Raw genomic sequence first — 18,502 nt, forward strand, 5'->3', positions numbered from 1 at the left:
AAGAGGCTCTTTAGTTCCTCTTCACTTTCTGCCATAAGGGTGGTGTCATCTGCATATCTGAGGTTATTGATATTTCTCCCAGCAATCTTGATTCCAGCTGTGCTTCTTCCAGCCCAGCGTTTCTCATGATGTACTCTGCATAGAAGTTAAATAAGCAGGGTGACAATATACAGCCTTGACGGACTCCTTTTCCTATTGGGAACCACTCCGTTCCATGTCCAGTTCTAACTGTTGCTTCCTGACCTGCATACAGATTTCTCAAGAGGCAGGTCAGGTGGTCTGGTATTCCCATCTCTTTCAGAATTTTCCACAGTTTATTGTGATCCACACAGTCAAAGGCTTTGGCATAGTCAATAAAGCAGAAATAGATGTTTTTCTGGAACTCTCTTGCTTTTTTGATGATCCAGCGGATATTGGCAATTTGATCTCTGGTTCCTCTGCCTTTTCTAAAACCATCTTGAACATCTGGACATTCACGGTTCACGTATTGAAACCACTCCTCACTGCCCCCCCATCCCCTACCCCTCAGGCACACCGTGGGCCTGAAGAATTTGCCCGTCCTTGTGCCAGTCCCTCTTTCTTTCCTTTCATCTACCCCACCCCTTGCTCCCGCCTCAGACCCTTGGACGTCCTTGAACACTCAGGCATGCTTCTGCCTCAGGGCCTTTGCACTGACCGCGTCCTCTGCCTGGAGCTCCTTTTTCCCCGTTGGGCTGTCTCTCTCTCACTCCTTCAGCTGTTTGCTCAAATGTCCCCTTTTTGGCCAAGGTCCATTTTGACCCTCTGTTTAATCCTGAAAACCCATCAGCACCTCCTCTCCCTAGCTTTAATTGTCGCCACTGGACATAATTTATATTTTGTTTGTTTATTGTGAATTAGAAGCTCCATGGGGGCGAGGATTCTTTTTTTCCGAGCTATATCTCCAGCGCCTGGCACACAGTAGTAGGTGCTTATTAAGTATCTGTTGAACAGATGAATGAATGCCAGAGAGGTGGGAGACTCTCCCCACAAAGAGTCCTCTAGTTTTGGGTGGGACTGGCCTGTGTCCCCAGTGAAGGTTGGCGGGGGTTCCCCTACCTGGGGCAAGCCTCAAGGGCTGGAGGCCAGGTGGGCAGGAGCAGTCAGGACTTACTACCCCTTGGGGGAATCAATCGGATTAAATTTTAATCCTCCTTCCTTCTCTGCGGGTTCCTCTGAGAGGCGGACACAAGGGTCTATCTTTAAAAGCCACGCCGGCTGGAAAATGCGGCTTCCTGCGGCGCAGAGCCTGCCTAGCTCTTCTGCAGACTGGACTCGGGTTCATTATCCATTCAGGGCACATGGACGAGGCGCCAGGGTGCGTTGGGGGAGCTGCCTATGTGGGCGGGGCCAGGCAGGTGCTTGCAGATGGCAGAGCAGGAGGCAGGGTTGCTGCAGGCCCCAAGGGGCAGGAACGGGCAGGGCGGGGCAGGGCCGGGATTGGGAAAGGCTTCTTGGAAGCCGTGGGTGGGCCACCAACCTGAGGAGTGCCTTCTGTGGGGGCTGCAGCACATGTGGAGGCTCACAGAGGGGCTGGGTTCTCCTTTGATCTTCAAAGGGCATGTGTAGGGGTTGGAGGTGGAGGTCTGGTGGGTGTGGGAAGAGGCTCACACTTTGAGTTTGGGTACAACAAACACACACACAGCACTAGCAAAGGATGTTTACACACCCTTATACAAATAAGAGACAATTTGCATGGTGCTAGTATTGTAGAAGTTCAGGGCAGTGGGCAATCCAGGCAGACTTCCTAGAGGTGACTTGAGCTACGTCTGCACAAATGGGCACCGCTGGGAAAAGGTAGAAGGACAGTTCCAGTGGAGAGGATGACAGTCCTTTCTGAAGATGGTGAGGAGGCAGAATTCATGGAGGCAGGGCCCTCCGATTGCTAAGGGATGAGGAGGAAATCAGAGAGTAAGAACCAAGTCCTTTTTTGTCTTAGATTTTAAGCATCTTTCTAGTAAAGTATGTATACAGTATGGTTAGGACTAAGCCGGACAAAGATGAATAATTGTATCAGTAATAACCAAGAATGTGTAGCATTTTGTAGAGCATTTTGGGAGTCCAGGCACCCAATGCCCAGCTTCAGACTCCCCTCCCACTTGAGTTCTGATACGGGCGTCCCAGGCTGAGTCCTGCCTTTGCCTCTGTGTCTGTCCATCATAACTAGCCCTGGAGTCCAAGGCTTACTCCAGATTCCTGTGCATGTAGGGAGTGCTGTGCTCTTGAGTTAACACGAGCCCATGAATTCTACCTCAGCACTCGGTCACTTCTGTCCTGCACCTGGAAAGGTTCTGGATGGGGTCTTTAGGCTGCAGCTACAGATGAGGAAGCTGAGCCTTGGGGGAGGGGTAACTGCTCCCCTGAAATGCTGCAGCACTTGCCAGGTATGGAGGGGAGGGTGGTGCAGCCTAGAGTGGGGTGCGGGGGTCCCAGACTTCCTGGGTGCTGCCTCCTTTCTGCAGAAGAGAAGGGTGAGGCTTGGAGCTCAGACTGGAGGAGCTAGAATGGGGGCTTCAAGGGGCGGGGGGCTAGCCAGAGGTCTGGTCAGGGTGAGGCTGTGGCCCTCCTGCCCAAGAACTGGGACTCTGTGTGTGTGTGTTTTGGGGGAGCGGTTCATGTGTACATGTGTGTGAGTACATGTGTAACAGTGGACAGTTGTTTTCATGTGTGCAAATTGTGTGTTGGAGCCACCTTGCAGGGGACACGTGTGCACTTGTACCCCACACATGTATGTGCTTATTTGTTTACGTGGGCAGACCTACTGAGGGCTGTGTGTGTGTGTGTGCCTGTGTGTGGCTTAGCATGTGCGGGGCATGTGATTCCTATGCATTTGTATGTCTGTGCACATGTATGTGTTCCAGTGGGATGACTGTGTGGATACACATGTGTTTGAGTCAGCCCGTGTGGGGCTGAAGTGACTTGCTGAGGGTTAAAGCACAGCGGACTCCCAGATGTGGGTCCCTGATGGACAGCTGTGTGTTTCTCGAAAGCCGTGCCCACCTGGGGGAGGGGCCCAGTAGGCGGGACATCCACTTGCATCCTGACTGCCCTAGCTCGCTGGAAACCACCAAGCAGATTCCCAATGGCAGCCCATCCCCCCTGCCCCCACATCCCCGCCCCTGCAAACCGGACCAGAGAGCCTGGGAGCCGCGATGTGTAGCATGAGGTGGAAGAAGCCCCCCCAGGAAGACATGAGGAGGTGGGGTGCCGGCTCAGGGCCTGCCTGTCCCATCCTTTACCGGCTACTTGAGCTGCGTGACCCCAGCCTCGGCTTCCTTGTGTGTAAAGGAGGCTGATGCTAGAAGCTTCTGCCATGCGTACCTGCAGGAATCCAAATGGACAGGGCTTACAAGGGATCCAGGCCTGGCACGTGTAGGGGGTCACCTGGTGTGAGCCGTGGCCTTGTCGTTATTGTTGACAGCAGTAATAACAGCTAGCCCTTACCTAGCGCTCCCCACATGCCAGATCCTGATTGAGTTTAGCTTGGAATGTGTGTTGGTTCATTTAATTCTCTCAACAGCTGCATGGGGCGGTGCTGCTCTTGTCCCCATTTCGTAGATGAGGAAACTGAGGCTCAGAGGCGGTGAAGGAGCTTGTCCAGGACCACACAGCTGGCAAATGGATCAGAGCCCAGTCCGGCTTCCTGTGTGGCCTTGCTCTTGACCACCCTGCTGTCCCGTGTTCCAGCATTGCGGCAAGGACTGCTCCATGACGGTCCTAAAGATGTCATGTCATTTTCTTTTCCCCGCGCGACCTTTTGGAAATTGAGTTGTCTTAAAAAGGCCCCAGGGCCACTCAGGGCTTCAGCGCAGAGCCTGGGGGAAGGCCTGTTAGGGAGCAAAGATTCTCTCACACCGGCTGTGTGACAAGAGTTGGCTGCCCTGGGCTGTGCTTCGTCACCTGGGCTCCCTGTGGCTTTGGAAGGTCGGGAAGGGTCTCTTCGCTGCTCTCTTCTGCAGGGGCTGCAGGAAGGCCCCTGCCCAGGTGCTTGTGTTCCCGAGACAGGATGTGGTAGAAGATGGTATCCTCTGTGGTTCGTAGGACACAGGCTTCCTGAGCCCCCGTATGGGTCCCAGATCTGAGACCCGGGCCCAGGGATGTGATGTGGCAGTTCCAGTGTCCCAGTCTCTCCAGCCCTGCCCTTCCTGTGTTTGACGTCACCTCTTTGTCTCAATGGGCAGTTGCCCATCTCCACAGAGCCTCATGAATACACATAAACTCCTATTCATTCCTCAAAACCCCGACTGTGTATCCCTCCTTTTACCTTTATGGAGAGAGTGACTCTGACCCACTTAATGACTCCCTCATATACCTCACGTACCTTTCCTGCCTGAGCGTACTAACCTGCCATCACTGCTCATGACTAACTGCTCACTAGCCTCGCTTTTTTGCAGACAGAGGCTGATATTATTCGTTTTGTTTCATGCCGTGGTGCTTAACACAGAGTGGCTGCCCAAATGTTTGTGGAAGCGACCCTGTCCTCTCGCCACCCTACACCCAGTCCTTCTGGTCCAGCTAGGGAATTCTTCCATCTTTGGTCCCCCATGGCTGACAGTTTCTGGCTTTGTGATGTGACCAGGGCTGGGGTGGTCTGCGGTGACTGCCAGACTGGTACCTGCCACAACTCAAAGAAGATGCAGGACCTAAGTCTAGGGGAGGCCCTGGATAGGACCAGCTCCTGTCTTTCTCCCTTCTTGGAGCCTGGAGATCAGAAGAAAGACGTCTTATACTATTTTCCTGTGCCTCAGTTTCATCATCTGTAAAATGGGGATATTTCTATCTCCCTGACTCCGTGTTATGTGTGATTCAGATACTGCTAATGCATGCCGTGTACCCAAAGCTTGACTCATAGTAGGTTCTCAATAAAATGGCCATCATTAATGATAATCATCTGCACCACCCCCCCCGGAAGATTTTCTGGCCCCCAGCCACACTCTGAGGCTGCTGCTCTCAGGGTTCTGGCTTTGCATAAAGGAGGCCGAGATCATGGCTTGTTCTTGGGTGGGCTGGGCCCAGGGCTCTAGGCAGAGCCGTCCTCGGTGCCAGCTTGAGCCCACCTACATACCTGCCCTCTGGCACGGGGGCTGGGGCTGGTGAGGCTGGTCCTCAGCACGCCCCCTCCCTGCTGTGACACCTGGGCCTCCAGTTCTGTTGACAGCTATGTCCTCCGGGGCTCTGGGTCACCCCTGTATGGTGGGTCTGGATTGAGGGATCACTGGGGGAGGCTTTCAATCTGATAATGGTGAGTTGCTTGGCCTGTCCTGCCAGTCCACGCCAAGTCCTGGCTGGTCTTCCTGAGTCGGGCTGAGTCGTAAGCACCCAGCCTGTCCTGGGTCACGGGAGGGTCTCAGGTCTCTCAATGTGTGCACTGTGGGCACCCCGCTTTCCATCTGATAGAGACATCTTCTGAAGCCACCGTTCCCAGCTCTGTGCCCACCCCATCCTCCAGCCTGCCCAGCCAAGTGGGCCCTGTGGTCCCAGAACTGGGCCTGGCGCGGACACAACGTCCACTCTTATGGTCAGGGTCCAGCCTGTTGAATTCGCAGTCACCTAGCCCTTTCTGCCATACATTCCTATTTTCCTAATAAATCCCGAGTTGTGAGTGGGGAGGGAGGCAGCGAGCCCCAGGGCAGCTCAGAAATAGTCACATGATTGTGAAATAGAAGAATCCTAGAAAGGGTATCTTCCCCGTGCCTCTATCTCGCCCTCTCTCCCCCGCCTCCTCCCCCCTCACTGGCGGCACCAGCTCCGAGGTAATTGGAGACACTCAGCCGGCTTCCAGGCTTCCAAGGCAGAGGAAGGCATCTCGAGGCCTGGCCGGGGATCTGTGCCCACTCTGGGCCCTGGTGGGGGGGAGCGCGTCGAGCTGGGGGCTTCAGGGGAGCCGGCACCAGAGAACAGGGTGTGTTTGTTCGAATCGAAACTTGGCGGGCTTGCCAGGGCTGCTGTGGGGATGCTCAGGCCTCTCTGTGTTGGTCTCCAGCCCAGGGAGGGCTGGCGAGGGGGACCTTCCCCACCCCCCACCCCCGCCCCTGGGGCCTGGATGGGCGTGCTGGGCTGGGCAGCTGCTTGGTGTTCCAGGAGGAGGCCTCTATTTATAATCTGTTCTCTGTGTGTGTGTGTGTGTGTGTGTGTGTGTGTGCGCGTGCCTTGGGTGTCTTTTTTTTTTTTTTTAATTCTTCCTCTTCTCCGTCCCCCTGCAGAAGAAGGCCGAGGCTGCACATCGGATTCTGGAAGGCCTGGGGCCCCAGGTGGAGCTGGTGAGCTGGGGAACAGGGTGGGGTGCTCTGGGAAGCGGGGGGTAGCTGGAGAGGTAGACGGGGCAGCAGGTGGGTGTGGAGGCAAGGAGGAAGTTGTCTGCTGCCAAACTGCCCTGTCCTCTGGAGGAGGCAGGAAATCCACTCTCTGATAAGAGGGACAGGCAGATAACAGTGGGCAGGTGGGCCGGGCCGCACTGGGTGCGAGGTGGGGGTGTGTCAGCCCTCCGGCTCTGCTCCCAAGCCCGGCCAGTCGAGCTGCAAGATTGACCAGTTGGAGTCCAACCCGTGTGGTCTAGCTGGTCACAGAAAGCCTGTGCTCCGGGCCGGGTGATCTGGGTTCAACTCGCAGGTCTGTAACTTCATAGCTGTGTGACCCTGAGCAGGTGTCTTAACCTCTCTGTGCCTTGTTTCCTCACCTGTAAACTGGGATGAATGATCGCACATACCCATTAGTGAAGATGAGCCATGCACCTTTTTGTGACGCCCTGAACACTCCACCCCTTAGACGGTGAGGGTGGAGCATTAGTTGTTGCTGTTATTGTTACCACTGTCAGTGCCATTTTGCTGATGGGAAGATGCCACGTTGGTAGCAGAGACAGGAAGCAGACCAGGCCTCTCCTCTCTCAGGCACCTGTCACCCTCTGTGTCACCAAGGATAGGAAGCACGGGAGCGCGGAAACTCCCGGCCGGTGGCTTTGGAGTCCTGGGAGAGATGGCCAGAGCTCCCGCCTGCCCGGGACCACTGTCCCATGGTGCGGGTGGGTGCAGAGATGGGGGCACAGCACGGGGGACCCGCCTGCTGGATGGCGCGGGGGTCTCTGCATGTGTGTACTGGCTGGGGGGCGGAAATGAAGTTTTATGCGTTCGGAGCCTAATTTTAAACTTGGCCCCACCTTGCGTTTGCCGCGTGGCCTTGGGAAAAGGACTCGGTTTTCTCATCTGTGAAATGGGGACGCTGTGGATCTTGATGAGGGACCAATGAAGTCGTGCGCGGTAAAGGCTCGCCGGCCCAGCACCTGGCCCACGGCAGGCACTCGGTGTTGTGGTCGCCTCAGAGGGTGGAACTTTTGTCCCTGGAGTTTTTTCTGCAGTGACAGCTGCTCTCCAGCCTGGGGGGCCGGCTGCGGATGGGCCACTGTGGAGCTGTGAGCAGCTGGCCTCTTCCTGTCCCCAGGTCCTCGCAGGGGCAGAGCCAGACAGGGAGTTGGGTTGGGGTAGGGGCTCAGAGTCGGACACGACTGAAGTGACTTAGCAGCAGCAGCAGCAACAGGGGCTCCTATGGCTCAAGGACAGAGCCCAGCGCTCCTCCTGTGATGGGTGACAAGCTCCCAGCCTGAGCTCTTGCTTCCCGTTGGGCATGCTTTCTGAGATGTCTCTCGCAGCCTCTTTTTAAAAAAGCTTTTAAGTAGCTTTATTGAGACGTAATCCACGTGCCATACAATTCTCCCATTTAAAGAGTACAATTCAGTGGTTTTTAGTACGTTAGCAGATGTGTGTGAGCGTCTCCACAATTGACTTGAGAACATTTCACCCTCTCAGAAAGAACTCTGTTCCCTGAACTATCACCTCCTTATCTTCCCCCTCCTCGCCTCCCACCCCTCTCCCCCCAACCACCAATCTGCTTTCTGTCTCTATGGATTTGCCTGTTCTGAACATTTCATATCGGTGGAATCATACAACACGTGGCCTTTTGTGCCTGGCTTCTCTCTCTCAGCTTCCTGTTCTTAAGTGGTAGCTTGTGTCTTGGTTGCCTCATTCCTTTTTATGGCTGAATTGTATTCCATTGTACGGATGGACCGCATTTAATTTATCCATTTATCCATTGATGGGCTTTTAGGTAGATTTTGCTTTTGGCCATTATAAAGGAATCGCTGTGGACGTGAGCGTACAGATTTCCACGTGGATATGTGTTTCCCTTTCTGTTGCGTGGATATCTAAGACCTGCTGAAAGTGAAAGCGTTAGTCCCTCAGTCATGTCCAACTCTCTGTGACCCCGCGGACTGTGGAGCTGCCGGGCTCCTGTGTCCATGGGATTCTCCAGGCAAGAATACTGGAGTGGGTTGCCATTCCCTTCTCCAGGGGATCTTCCTGACCCAGGGATTTAACCCAGGTCTCCCGCATTGCGGGCAGATTCTTTACTGTCTCATCTACCCAGCTGGATCATATTCATTCTGTGTTTAACCTCTTGAGGAATTAACTGCCAGATGATTTTCAAGAGTCACTCTACCATTTTCCATCCCCATCAGTCAGCCGCTGCTCACCTTGGTTTCCCCTTTCTTGCCAGGGGAGCTCCAGGACTAGATTTGGCCCCTCAACCATTTCTAGACCTGGTGGCCCTTCCTTTCCCCTTTCCTGACTTAATTACTCCTGGGGGCTCCTGAGTAGGCAGTGGGGACCTAAAGGGAGATCTCTGGGTCTGGAGGCCTGAGGAATTCCACCAAGAGCAGCAGGGTGTCTGTGGGGCTCATAGCCTCAGTGATTCTTTCCTGGGTCTTTGGAGGTGAGGATGCCATCCTTTGGGGTTCTCAGAAAGGAGGCTCCCTCAAGGCTGGTGGCACAGGAGGCGGAGGTCTGGAGTGGCTGGTGGGGCTGCGTGGCTGTCACTGGAGTCCTCTTGAAGTCCATAGGCTCTTGGCTCGGTGGCCTTCACGGGGGCTGGAGAAGGGACTCATGCTGACAGAGCACCAAGTCAGGCCTTGTGGAGATGTCGCCATCCATCTTCCAGGTGAGGCTCAGAGAGGGCAGTGCCTTGCCCAGGGTCACACAGCAAGAGATGAGGTGGAGAGGTGTGCTGAGCCCAGGGGGTTGCCACCAGCCAATTCCTCAGAGGTCTGCCTTCTGTCTTGGGTACCACAAGGCCCGAGTGGCCAGAGGTATCCTCCAAGCAGAGGCAGCTCAGAGGCGCACTCTTTGCAGAGAGCTGCTTCGTGCCACCTGGGAGTCCTGTCTCAGGCTGGGAGGGGGGCCTGGTGCTGCTGACCCCAGGTCTCAGGTCACTGGGTGGCACCACTGGGGAGTCCAGTTTCCTGGGGGTCTCTCCCATCTGCAGCCAGGGAGCAGTCAGCCGAGGAAGACAGTCACCTGGGGGGAGTCCTGGGCCCTGCAGAAATGTGCGTGGGCAAGAGATAATAGTGAGCCTGCGGGCTCGCCCTCCACCTCTGCACCCTGGGGACCAGGCCTGGCCCAGAGGAAGGGGCAGCCCAGCCCCCACCTCCTCTCCATACTGCTCTGAGTCACTGGTTTCCTTCCTGTTCAGAGGTGTTATTTTAAGAATGCGGTGTCACCAGAGGACCGAGGGCCAGCACTGACACTTCGTTTCTGGCACCTCGTCCACCTGGTTCTTCTCGGCCACCCGCCGGCTGCCTGCCGTCAGGCCTCAGGGGAGGAGCCCCGTCCTTCTCCCCGAGACCTAGCTCCTCTCTCCTAGTCATTTCTGTCCCAGGCCTTCCAGTCTGGCACATCCCGCCCTGTGTGCGCACTTTCTCCCTCCTTACTCAGCTGCGCCCCCATTTCTAGAGGAGGAAGTGCAGCCGTGGAGGGGGTGGGCCTTCCGATCTATGCCCCAGCGCACCCCCACTCCCGCCCCGCCTCGCTCCTCTGGGGTCCGGGCCAGGGATTTCCCCGCCTAAATCCTTTTTTTTTTTTTTTTTTAAGTGTATTATTATCATTGGCTGCGTTGGGTATATGTTGTTGCAGGCAGCCTTTCTCTAGTTGCGATGCGTGGGCTTCTCACGGCGGTGGCTTCTCTCATTGCGGAGCACCGACTCTAGGCGCACGGGCCTCAGAAGTTGTAGCAAAAGGGCTTCGTTGCTCCGCCTGTGGAATCTTCCCGGGCCAGGGATTGAACCTGTGTCTCCTGCACTGGCAGGGGGATTCTTAACCACTGAACCACCAGGAAAAGTCCCACCTTGAAACCTGGGCGGTAGCAGAGGAAGCTGCTGTGGGTGTGAAGGCCATGGTGACCCCATGGCCTCTATATTAAAGCACATGCCTCCCAGGACAGAGCAGGTGTTGCCTGGCCTTGTATAGCCCCGCTGCAGGTGGTGAGGAGGGGTGGGAACCCCCACATCTGGCCCTGCCCCCTTCCCCCCCAGCAGTGTACCAGCCAGAGATGCTTTGTGATCCTTCCTTACTCCCCTGACAGGGCAGCGAACAGCCTCCTGAGGCCAGAGTGTTTAGCTCAGTGCCCAGCGAGTACCTCCTTGGAGGACAGCCCCTCTGGTTAGAAGCAGCGCACCCCAGGGTGTTCTCTGATTTCTTCCCGGCCTCTTGCTGAAGGCCACCTGGGGCAGCAGAGTGCTGTGTCCTTGTCTCATCCAGCAGGGCCAGAGGGTGACAGTGATCCCTCCCCTGCAGGTTTGGCAGGTCAGAGGTGGGCTGGGACCCCACTGCCCTCCTGGAAGTCCGTCTCCTCTTCTCTGGCCCATCCCACCTTGTAGAAACGGGCCACCCCCCGCCTCTTACCCCCAGCCCATCACTGGCACCGGGGGTCTCTCTATGTTGCCCTTCAGCCCCTCCTGGCATCCTTAGACTGTGGGGACTGCCATCTGTAAAACCAAAAGCCGGCAGTTGAGTTGCCAAATCTGACACTTCCTGGGCTTCTCGAAAGCCCTATGAGGTAGCTCCTATTTGCTCTATGCCCATTTTACAGATGAGGACGCTGAGGCCCTGGCTGTTGAAGGCATATGTCTGACAGTTAGCAGCGGGAGTGCCGTCACTTAAATTGGGACCCGTCTGCTCCCCGAAGTGAACATGTAAGGCGTGCCCACTCTCGCCAAGCTTGTGTTTTATTAGCTTGTGGTGAACATAAAAGACCCGATGCAGAGTCACCCGGGATTGAGCACAGCATTTAATGCCCTGGAATTCAGTACAGGCATCTTTGTAGGACTCCTTGCTGTCCTGAGATGCGGTCCGTCAATCATGTGCAGTAACGTGTTAACTTTCTCTGGTTGGGAAGTTCTGCACTGAGTCTGACTGTGGTCTCTCCTGCTGCCCTGATGTTCAGATACACAGAGTGGGGGTGGGGAAACCTCCTTGATTAGAGCCAAGCACCTGGAAGAGCAGCTGACCCAGCATGGGGGGAGATGGCCTGTGCCAGACATGGGGCAACGTCTCCATCCTGGGGGGAGTAGCTGAGCTTGGGGCTTGGAATTGCCTGAGGAATGGTGAATTGTCCTCAGCCAAGGCTGTCCACGGAGGGTAGGAGGCCTGTCCCTGGGTAAATGACAGGTTGGACCTGTGCCATGCTGCTTGGGGGTGGTCCCCATCAGCTGGGATGACGTCAGAAGGTGTGTTCAGCTCCCTCTTCAGGGGTTGGTGCAAGGGCGGGGCCTGATATACCATGCTGCCTCACCCCAGGACCCTACCTCGAGGCTTCAGGACACCACATCTCCCAGCTTGACCCGTCACCCTCTGTACCTGAGGCTTGTACCACCGTCATCCATGGATGCCTGTGTGGGTGTGTGAGACAGAGAGAGGGAGGGAGGTGAGAGGGATAGGAAGAGAGGCCAACACAGAGAGAGATGCACAGAGACATACAGAAGGAGACACACAAAGAGGGGTGCAAGCAGAGAAAGGGCAAACCCCTCCCTCCAGGGCTGGAGCTGAGAGGTGGGATTCAAGTATCAGCTCATCTCTTACCAGCCAGAGGCAAACGTTTTAATCTTTCAGAGACTAGGTTTTCTCATCTGTAAAATGGGGATGGTAATTGTATCAGTCAGTAACTGCTGTGTAACAAAGTGGCCCCAAATTTAAACAGGTTGATATTTCCCACAAGTATAGAAGTCAGCTGAGCAGTTTCTCTTGATGTGGGCTCAGCCCAGTCACATCTGTGGGCAGCTGGGAAATCAGCTGGTGGGTCTAGCTTTTGGCTCGGATGGTTCCAGGTTTTTGGCTAGTGCTGCTGTCCTCCGTGCCGGCTTCTTGCCTCCAGCAGGCCAGGCTACACTTGGTTTCTTGACAGTGAGGGGCAGGGGGAGCAGGCGAACAAGAGAGGAAGAAAGAGCAGAAAGGCTTCATCTGCTTTCACAGTTTGCATCTGTCCCATTGGGGCTTCCCTGGTGGCTTAGTCGGTAAAGAATCTGCCTGCAATGCAGGAGACCCAGGTGTGATACCTGGGTTGGGAAGATCCCCTGGAGGAGGGCATGGCAACTCACTCCAGTATTCTTGCCTGGAAAATTCCAGGGACAGAGGAGCCTGGCAGTCAACAATCCATGGGGTTGCAAAGAGTCGGACACGACTGGACGACTAACAAACAAACAGAAAAACAAAACATTGGGTGTGGATGGATACAAGGTGGGCAGGAAAAATTGCTTCCATGAGTATGGTCACTGCACCCTGATGGTGATAATGACCCTGATACTTCTTGGGCCTCTCAGTCTTCCAGACGTGGCTGAGAGCTTTGCTTTCGTTATCTCTTTGGATCTTCACAACAACTCTCCGAGTTTAACCCCATTTATGGGTGAAAACCTGGGGCACAGATGGTGCTCGCCCAGAGACATACAGCTGGAAGATGCCAGAGCCGGGATGTGAGCCCGGGGTGGTTAGCCTTTAACTGCAGCCCTGCCACCCAGGAGAGAGAACACACACCATCTAGCTCAGCTCTTGCCCCATCGCAGACACTGCAGCAACTTCCTCCTTTTGATTTGCACACGTTGTTGTATGTGGACCCAATTCATTCATTTCTCACCACTGTGTAGCCTTCGAGGAGTAAACGAGTCCTTACTTCCTTATTCCTTTTTCTGAAGGTGGATACTCAGCTTGCTTCTTTTTAAAACATTTTTGGCCGTATCGTGCAGCATGTAGGATCTTAGTTCCCTGACTAGGGATTGAACCTGTGCCCCCCGCATTGGAAGCGTGGAGTCTGAACCACTTGGCCGCCAAGGAAGTCCTGGCTTGCTTCTAACATGTTGCTGTTATGAACAGTGCCTTCCGGGCATTCTGGGGCCCATCTCCTGGTGGAACACAGTGCCTGACTGTTTCCAGGGTGCCTGCAGGAGGGGAGGGGGTCCTCGGGCACACCTCCCTTCACATCTCTGGGGCACAGATACCTGTGTATGTTTCTGTCGGCTGTACGCACGCCTTCCTATCTCCCCACGTCTTTGCCAACCCTTGGCACTATTGGGCTGTTTTCTCTTCTGCCAGTCCCTGGTGGTGACAGGGTATCTCACCATGTTTGGGCAGTTTCTCTGTTCAAGACCATTGCTGATCTCAGCTCACCTGGGGTGTGTGTGCTTGTCCTTGGGTGCTCATGCCAGCACGGCCCTGTGTCCTGCAGAGCAGCCATGGTGGCCCCAGGGGAGGGGGCCATAGTACCCATCGCTGTGCCCAGAGGGTCACAGTCTGTTCCTGGCTGGGGCTGTGGGCTGGGTCCCAATGTCCTGTTTCATGCCTGCCTGCGGCTGGTTCTCACATCAGTGGACAGCTCCCTGATGCCAGGGCCTGGGGCGCCACAACAGGGCAGTGGCCAGCCCAGCCCGCGCCAGCTGCCCACAGTCCTGGCCCGCCTCTGACCTGCCTCCCTCTCTGTTTTCCTGCAGCCATTGTACAACCAGCCCTCCGACACCAGGCAGTACCATGAGAACATCAAAATGTGAGTACTTGAGGGCAGCCGTGCAGACGCACAGTGGGGTGGGGCGCCCGGGGTGGGATGTGGGTTCTCAGTTCCCGTCGGGGCTCCCTCCAGGGCCAGGAGGAGAGTACGGAAGGGAGCAATTTGGGCCGGAGTTCTGGGCCAGGCAGGGCCTTGGATGGAAAGGCAGAGGTGGTGGGGGGCCAAGGGAGTAGCCCCATGAAGCTTTGGGAGGCAGACCGTGGTTGGGAGGGTGGGCAAGCTGCATGCATAGCTTCTGAGAAACAGAGGTGGAGGGCTGCAGGTCCTCCTCCTGTTTGAGCTGCAGGAAGCTGTTACCAGGAGGAGGAATGTGAGCTCGTGCAGTGGCCATGGAGTAAGCAGGGACCCTGTGGTTTGGGCTCTGATGTAAGCATAGTTAGGACTGTCTGTGGTCTGCACAGGGGGTCCATCTGTGATACAGCCCCGTGTGGGAGCAGCTGGGAGCACTCACCCAGACCCAGAGGCTTTGGAATGGCCAGTATGATGTAGCCCAGTGAAGGGGCCTTTTCCCAGATGAACACAGAAGCTGAAAAATATCAGTGAAGTGCCACGCACAGTTGGCATGGGTCGAGCTGGCAGCAGGGCGCCAGGACGGTGCTGGGGGCCAGTGTCTTTATGTGTTCAAGCTGGGCACCAGTTGAGGAATTGTGGCTGTCAGAAAGAGGTTGGCTTTTTTCTGGGGATGCATTAGTAGGAGCATAGCCTCCTTGGCCGAGGAGGGGATATTACCTCATGTCATTATCCAGGTATCTAAAAAATCAGAGGAGTCTTGCCTGTTGAAGAACATGTGGCTGTGAACACTCCGGGGATGTTAGGTTATAGGTAGGTCCTTTGGGATCACAATCTTTGAACTGTTCAAGGTTCATTTTTGTGTGACCTCAGGAGGGCAGTGCTTAGCTGGTTCAATGGGCAGTCCAATTTGGTCTGACTGTCCGAACTTCCTTGGGGTGGAGTTGCAGGGTGTATGTGCGGCAGTGAGCTCCCCATCCCTGGGGGCATCCAAACCTCCTGATGGTTTTCAAGTATCCACTGGTGCTGGACTAATTGTTGGAGAGGTCCCTCCTCTTGTAGTTTTTGGACCCACATGACTAGTCTAGGCTCTAGGGACCCAACACGGCCACCGCCCTTGCAGCTCCCAGGGGCTAATGGAGCAACCTAGAAGAATCTCTTGTTGCCGCCGAGGTCCTTGGCTTATTTGGGCTTGCGAGCACCTGCCTCACCTTCGTTGCTGCCTGTCACTTAGCCTGTGGCTGGCAGGGGCTGTGGGGTGTCCTTTCCGGGGGAGCACTGGGGTATCCCTGGGTTTTCCGTGTCTTGTGTGGCCTGTGCTTTGGCTTGGCCTTGAGAGTGTGTTCACCGCTCAGGTACCAAATCTCTCTCAATACTGCATGCTTTATTTTCCAATCAGGCCACATTAGTCCTTTATAAAGCTTCCCAGGACCTTCCTGGGGCCACTGCTGGGGGTGGGGGAGCCCCAGATGGAGTTTGGGTGAGGGCGTGGGGCCCTTCAGGGCCTCTCTTGGCTGGTTTAGGGGATGAGCGTGGCATGTTCTCAGCTGGGCAGACCCTGCTGGGAACATTCAATCATTCAATACACATTTGTTACACTCACTATGCCAGGCCCTGTTCTAGGACCTGGGGATTTAGCTGTGAACAAGACAAAGTTCCCTATACTTTCATTAAGCTTTATCTAGCAGTGGAGACAGGAAACAAGTTAAGTAAATGAGAAAATATCAGCGAATAAAAAGTACTGTGGTCACATAGCTGTCTTAAGCTCTTTATGCTTTAATATACCGAGTTGTATTTTCCCTTTCAACATAAACATCTTTGATAGCAATATTGTTACACTAGAAGTCTTGCATACATTTTTTTCACTAGACTACAAATGGGTAATATTTTAAGCTGAATAGCGTGGGTGATTTCAGGTTATAAGAATGGCCATAGAATCCAAACAACAAAGGCAAAAGGTATCCATACAAATAATACAAACTGATAAGACACTGCTGCATATAAGTAAAATAAAGCTATGAGTTTACTGAAACCAGTGCCCAATTTTTATAGCCTATAATCTTCATCAGAGGACTGTTCTCCTCTACTAGAGTACGTTCTGGCTAAGTAGGTAACTGCCTAGTGAAAGTTACTCCAAATCTAAGTCACAGATGAACATGTTTAAGTTTAAAACATAGAGATAAATAATTTTGAGATTTCTTCGGTGATAAGTGGTCTGTTTCATGTTAGAAAAATGTATCTGTAAGCAAGTTATCTGAATTGCTTTCTTCTTAGAATTTTAATTTTTTCCCCCATAGTTTGCCTCTGAATTCATACTCAGTTCTGTAATTTTAGTTTCAGCGTGATTGTGATTAAATCAGTGCAGTCATTTACTTTAAAAAATACTTTGAAGGGACTTCCCTGGTGGTCCAGTGGTTAAGACTCAGCTACAGAGAGCATGGGTTTGATCCTTGGTTGGGGAACTAAGATCCCATATGCTGTGTGGCATGGCCAAAAAAAAAATGCTATGAAGATGGCAAACAGGGTGATGGGAGAGAATGTAAGGGGTGACTTAAGCCGAGGGGATCAGGGCCAGGACCTGACAGCTGAGGGAACATTCAGAGACCAAGCAGCAGCTGGCATGCAGCTGCCCCCACCAGAGGCAGGTGGAACAGGCGTTGCAAAGGCCCTGGGGCTGGACTGAGCTGGCGGGATCACAGAGAAGCCTGGCAGGTCCCGAAGGGGTAGGTGAGGGAGAAGAAGGTGCCAGGCTGATCACCTAGGGCTGGTGACGAGTTTTGGGTTTTATTATCTGTGCTAGAGGCTAGTAATGAGGTTTATGTGAAGTGATGTGATGGGGTTTTTGCGAGCCCACGGTCTGGGGGGCATGTTGAGGATCACAAGCATCTGGCTCACGAGGCCAGTCACTCTCAGTGCCTCAGTTGCCCCATCTGTGAGATGGGTTGAAGATTCAATGAATCCCTAGAAGTTATTCAGCGTCAGGCCTGTAGGAAGTGTTCTGTGATTTTTCTCACTTCATCAGCAGAGACCAAGAGAGCTGCCCTCCCTCATTCATTCACTCATTCATTCAGCAGATATTTAGGAACACTGGCTCTGTGCCAGGCACTGTTCTGGGCCCCGGGGAGAGAGCAGTGAGTGAGGAGGTCTGCCATTCTGGTGGCGCAGGCAGATCATAAAGAAATACGTCTATGATACAATGATAGCTTGATAAGGACAAGAAGACAGATCAGGCTGGGGCTGGGGTGAGGCGTTCTCTTGCTCAGAGTGCAGAGCTTCACCAGCTCGCCTCGACTGGGCCTCCCCCCAGGCTCCTCCCTCCCGCCTCTGTAATTGCCACCAGGTGGAAGGTTATCCCTTCCCCAAGGACCTTGCCCTGTCACTTTAATTTCTCTGTGTCTGCGCACTGGGGCCTCTGAGTTAAAGTTAATTTCACGCCTGACTTCCTGCTGCACTGGCAATTTCGGACGTGTTGAAGTCACCTGTACCCACCCCGATGCTGTCCTCTGCCACCTGCCGCCTCTGGAGGCGTGGGGGTGGCCGCCCACGCTCCTGGCAGTGGCGGGGGTGGTGTGGGAGACTGGCTGTGGTCTGGTCTTAGCCTCGGCAGTGACTCCGCAGACCTCGGCAGTGACTCCGCAGACCTCCCAGGCTTTGGGAAGCAGGGGAAGGGGCCGGGGTGGGTGGGGGGCGACCCCAGAGCGGCATCAGTGGGTGCTCCATGGAGGGGCTCCCTGCCCTCTGCAGGCTGGACCCACGGGGAGAGCTGGGGGCTGAATTCTCTGGGTCGGGGAGCCTAGGGTGATTCGGTGAAAGGTTGTGGGCTTGATGCAATGGTTACAGTTGCAGCTCCTGTGTGCTCTGCCGTGGCTACCCCTTCACCTGGTGTTAAGCCTTGTCCTCTCCTCCCCTTGAGGGTAGAAGCCTGCTGGCTCCTGGTGGCTCTTCCTTCCGGATTTTCTTGTCTTACAGATTGATTTCTCCCCTTTTCCTGCCTTACTGGGGTTTGGCTGATGCCCCAGGGCCATGCAGGTGGGAGGGGCGCTGTGGACCCAGGTTACTCTTAACTGGTCCTTGTGGTCTTGCTCTGGAGGTTCAGAGATGTTGAGTAACTTCCCCGGGGCCACACAGCCACACTCTTTAGACCAGCCCAATCTGCACACCCAGCCTGCTTTCCTCCAGGCTCTACCCCTCACTAGCCCAGTGACCTCGGGCAAGTCACATCACTTTGCTTGTCAGTAAGTTGGTCTCCTTGGAAGTCACACAGGAAAAGTGCTTGGCCCAGGGAGCTTGGTTCGGACCATCAGTCACCCCAATCTGACAAGCTTTTCCTAAGGCATTCAGGGCCCTGCACGGGCTGCCTCCATCTTTTCCCCTGAAGTTGGGGGGTCTGGTTCTTCTTCCAAATTCACCATCACCCTTCCTCCCTTGGAAGGGTGCCTACTTCATTTCTCTTTGCCCACCTATTCACTGCTTCTCCCAAGCCTCTGCTCAAACCTCATCTCCTTCAGGAAGCCTCCCCTGATTGTCCCATGCTTTCCTTTTTCAGAATCCTATAGACCCCAGGGCTTGGCCAGACTCTTCCTCGAACGTCCACAGATTTTCA

At 54.6% G+C, this 18,502-nt stretch overlaps 1 protein-coding gene across 18 annotated transcripts in view; it reads left to right on the forward strand.

The window, feature by feature from the left end:
• The window catches only part of NCOR2 (nuclear receptor corepressor 2), a 237,298-nt gene that overhangs the window by 102,066 nt on the left and 116,730 nt on the right, over nt 1-18,502 (forward strand). For all 18 annotated transcript variants that reach the window (XM_070769371.1, XM_070769385.1, XM_070769387.1 and 15 more), the window contains 2 exons: nt 6,222-6,278; nt 13,817-13,869. In XM_070769371.1, the coding sequence (XP_070625472.1) occupies nt 6,222-6,278; nt 13,817-13,869 (110 nt within the window). The remainder of the gene's footprint in view (nt 1-6,221; nt 6,279-13,816; nt 13,870-18,502) is intronic.

This window comes from Bos indicus, chromosome 17 (genome assembly GCF_029378745.1).
Source record: "Bos indicus isolate NIAB-ARS_2022 breed Sahiwal x Tharparkar chromosome 17, NIAB-ARS_B.indTharparkar_mat_pri_1.0, whole genome shotgun sequence".
In the NCBI taxonomy this organism is placed as follows: domain Eukaryota; kingdom Metazoa; phylum Chordata; class Mammalia; order Artiodactyla; family Bovidae; genus Bos; species Bos indicus.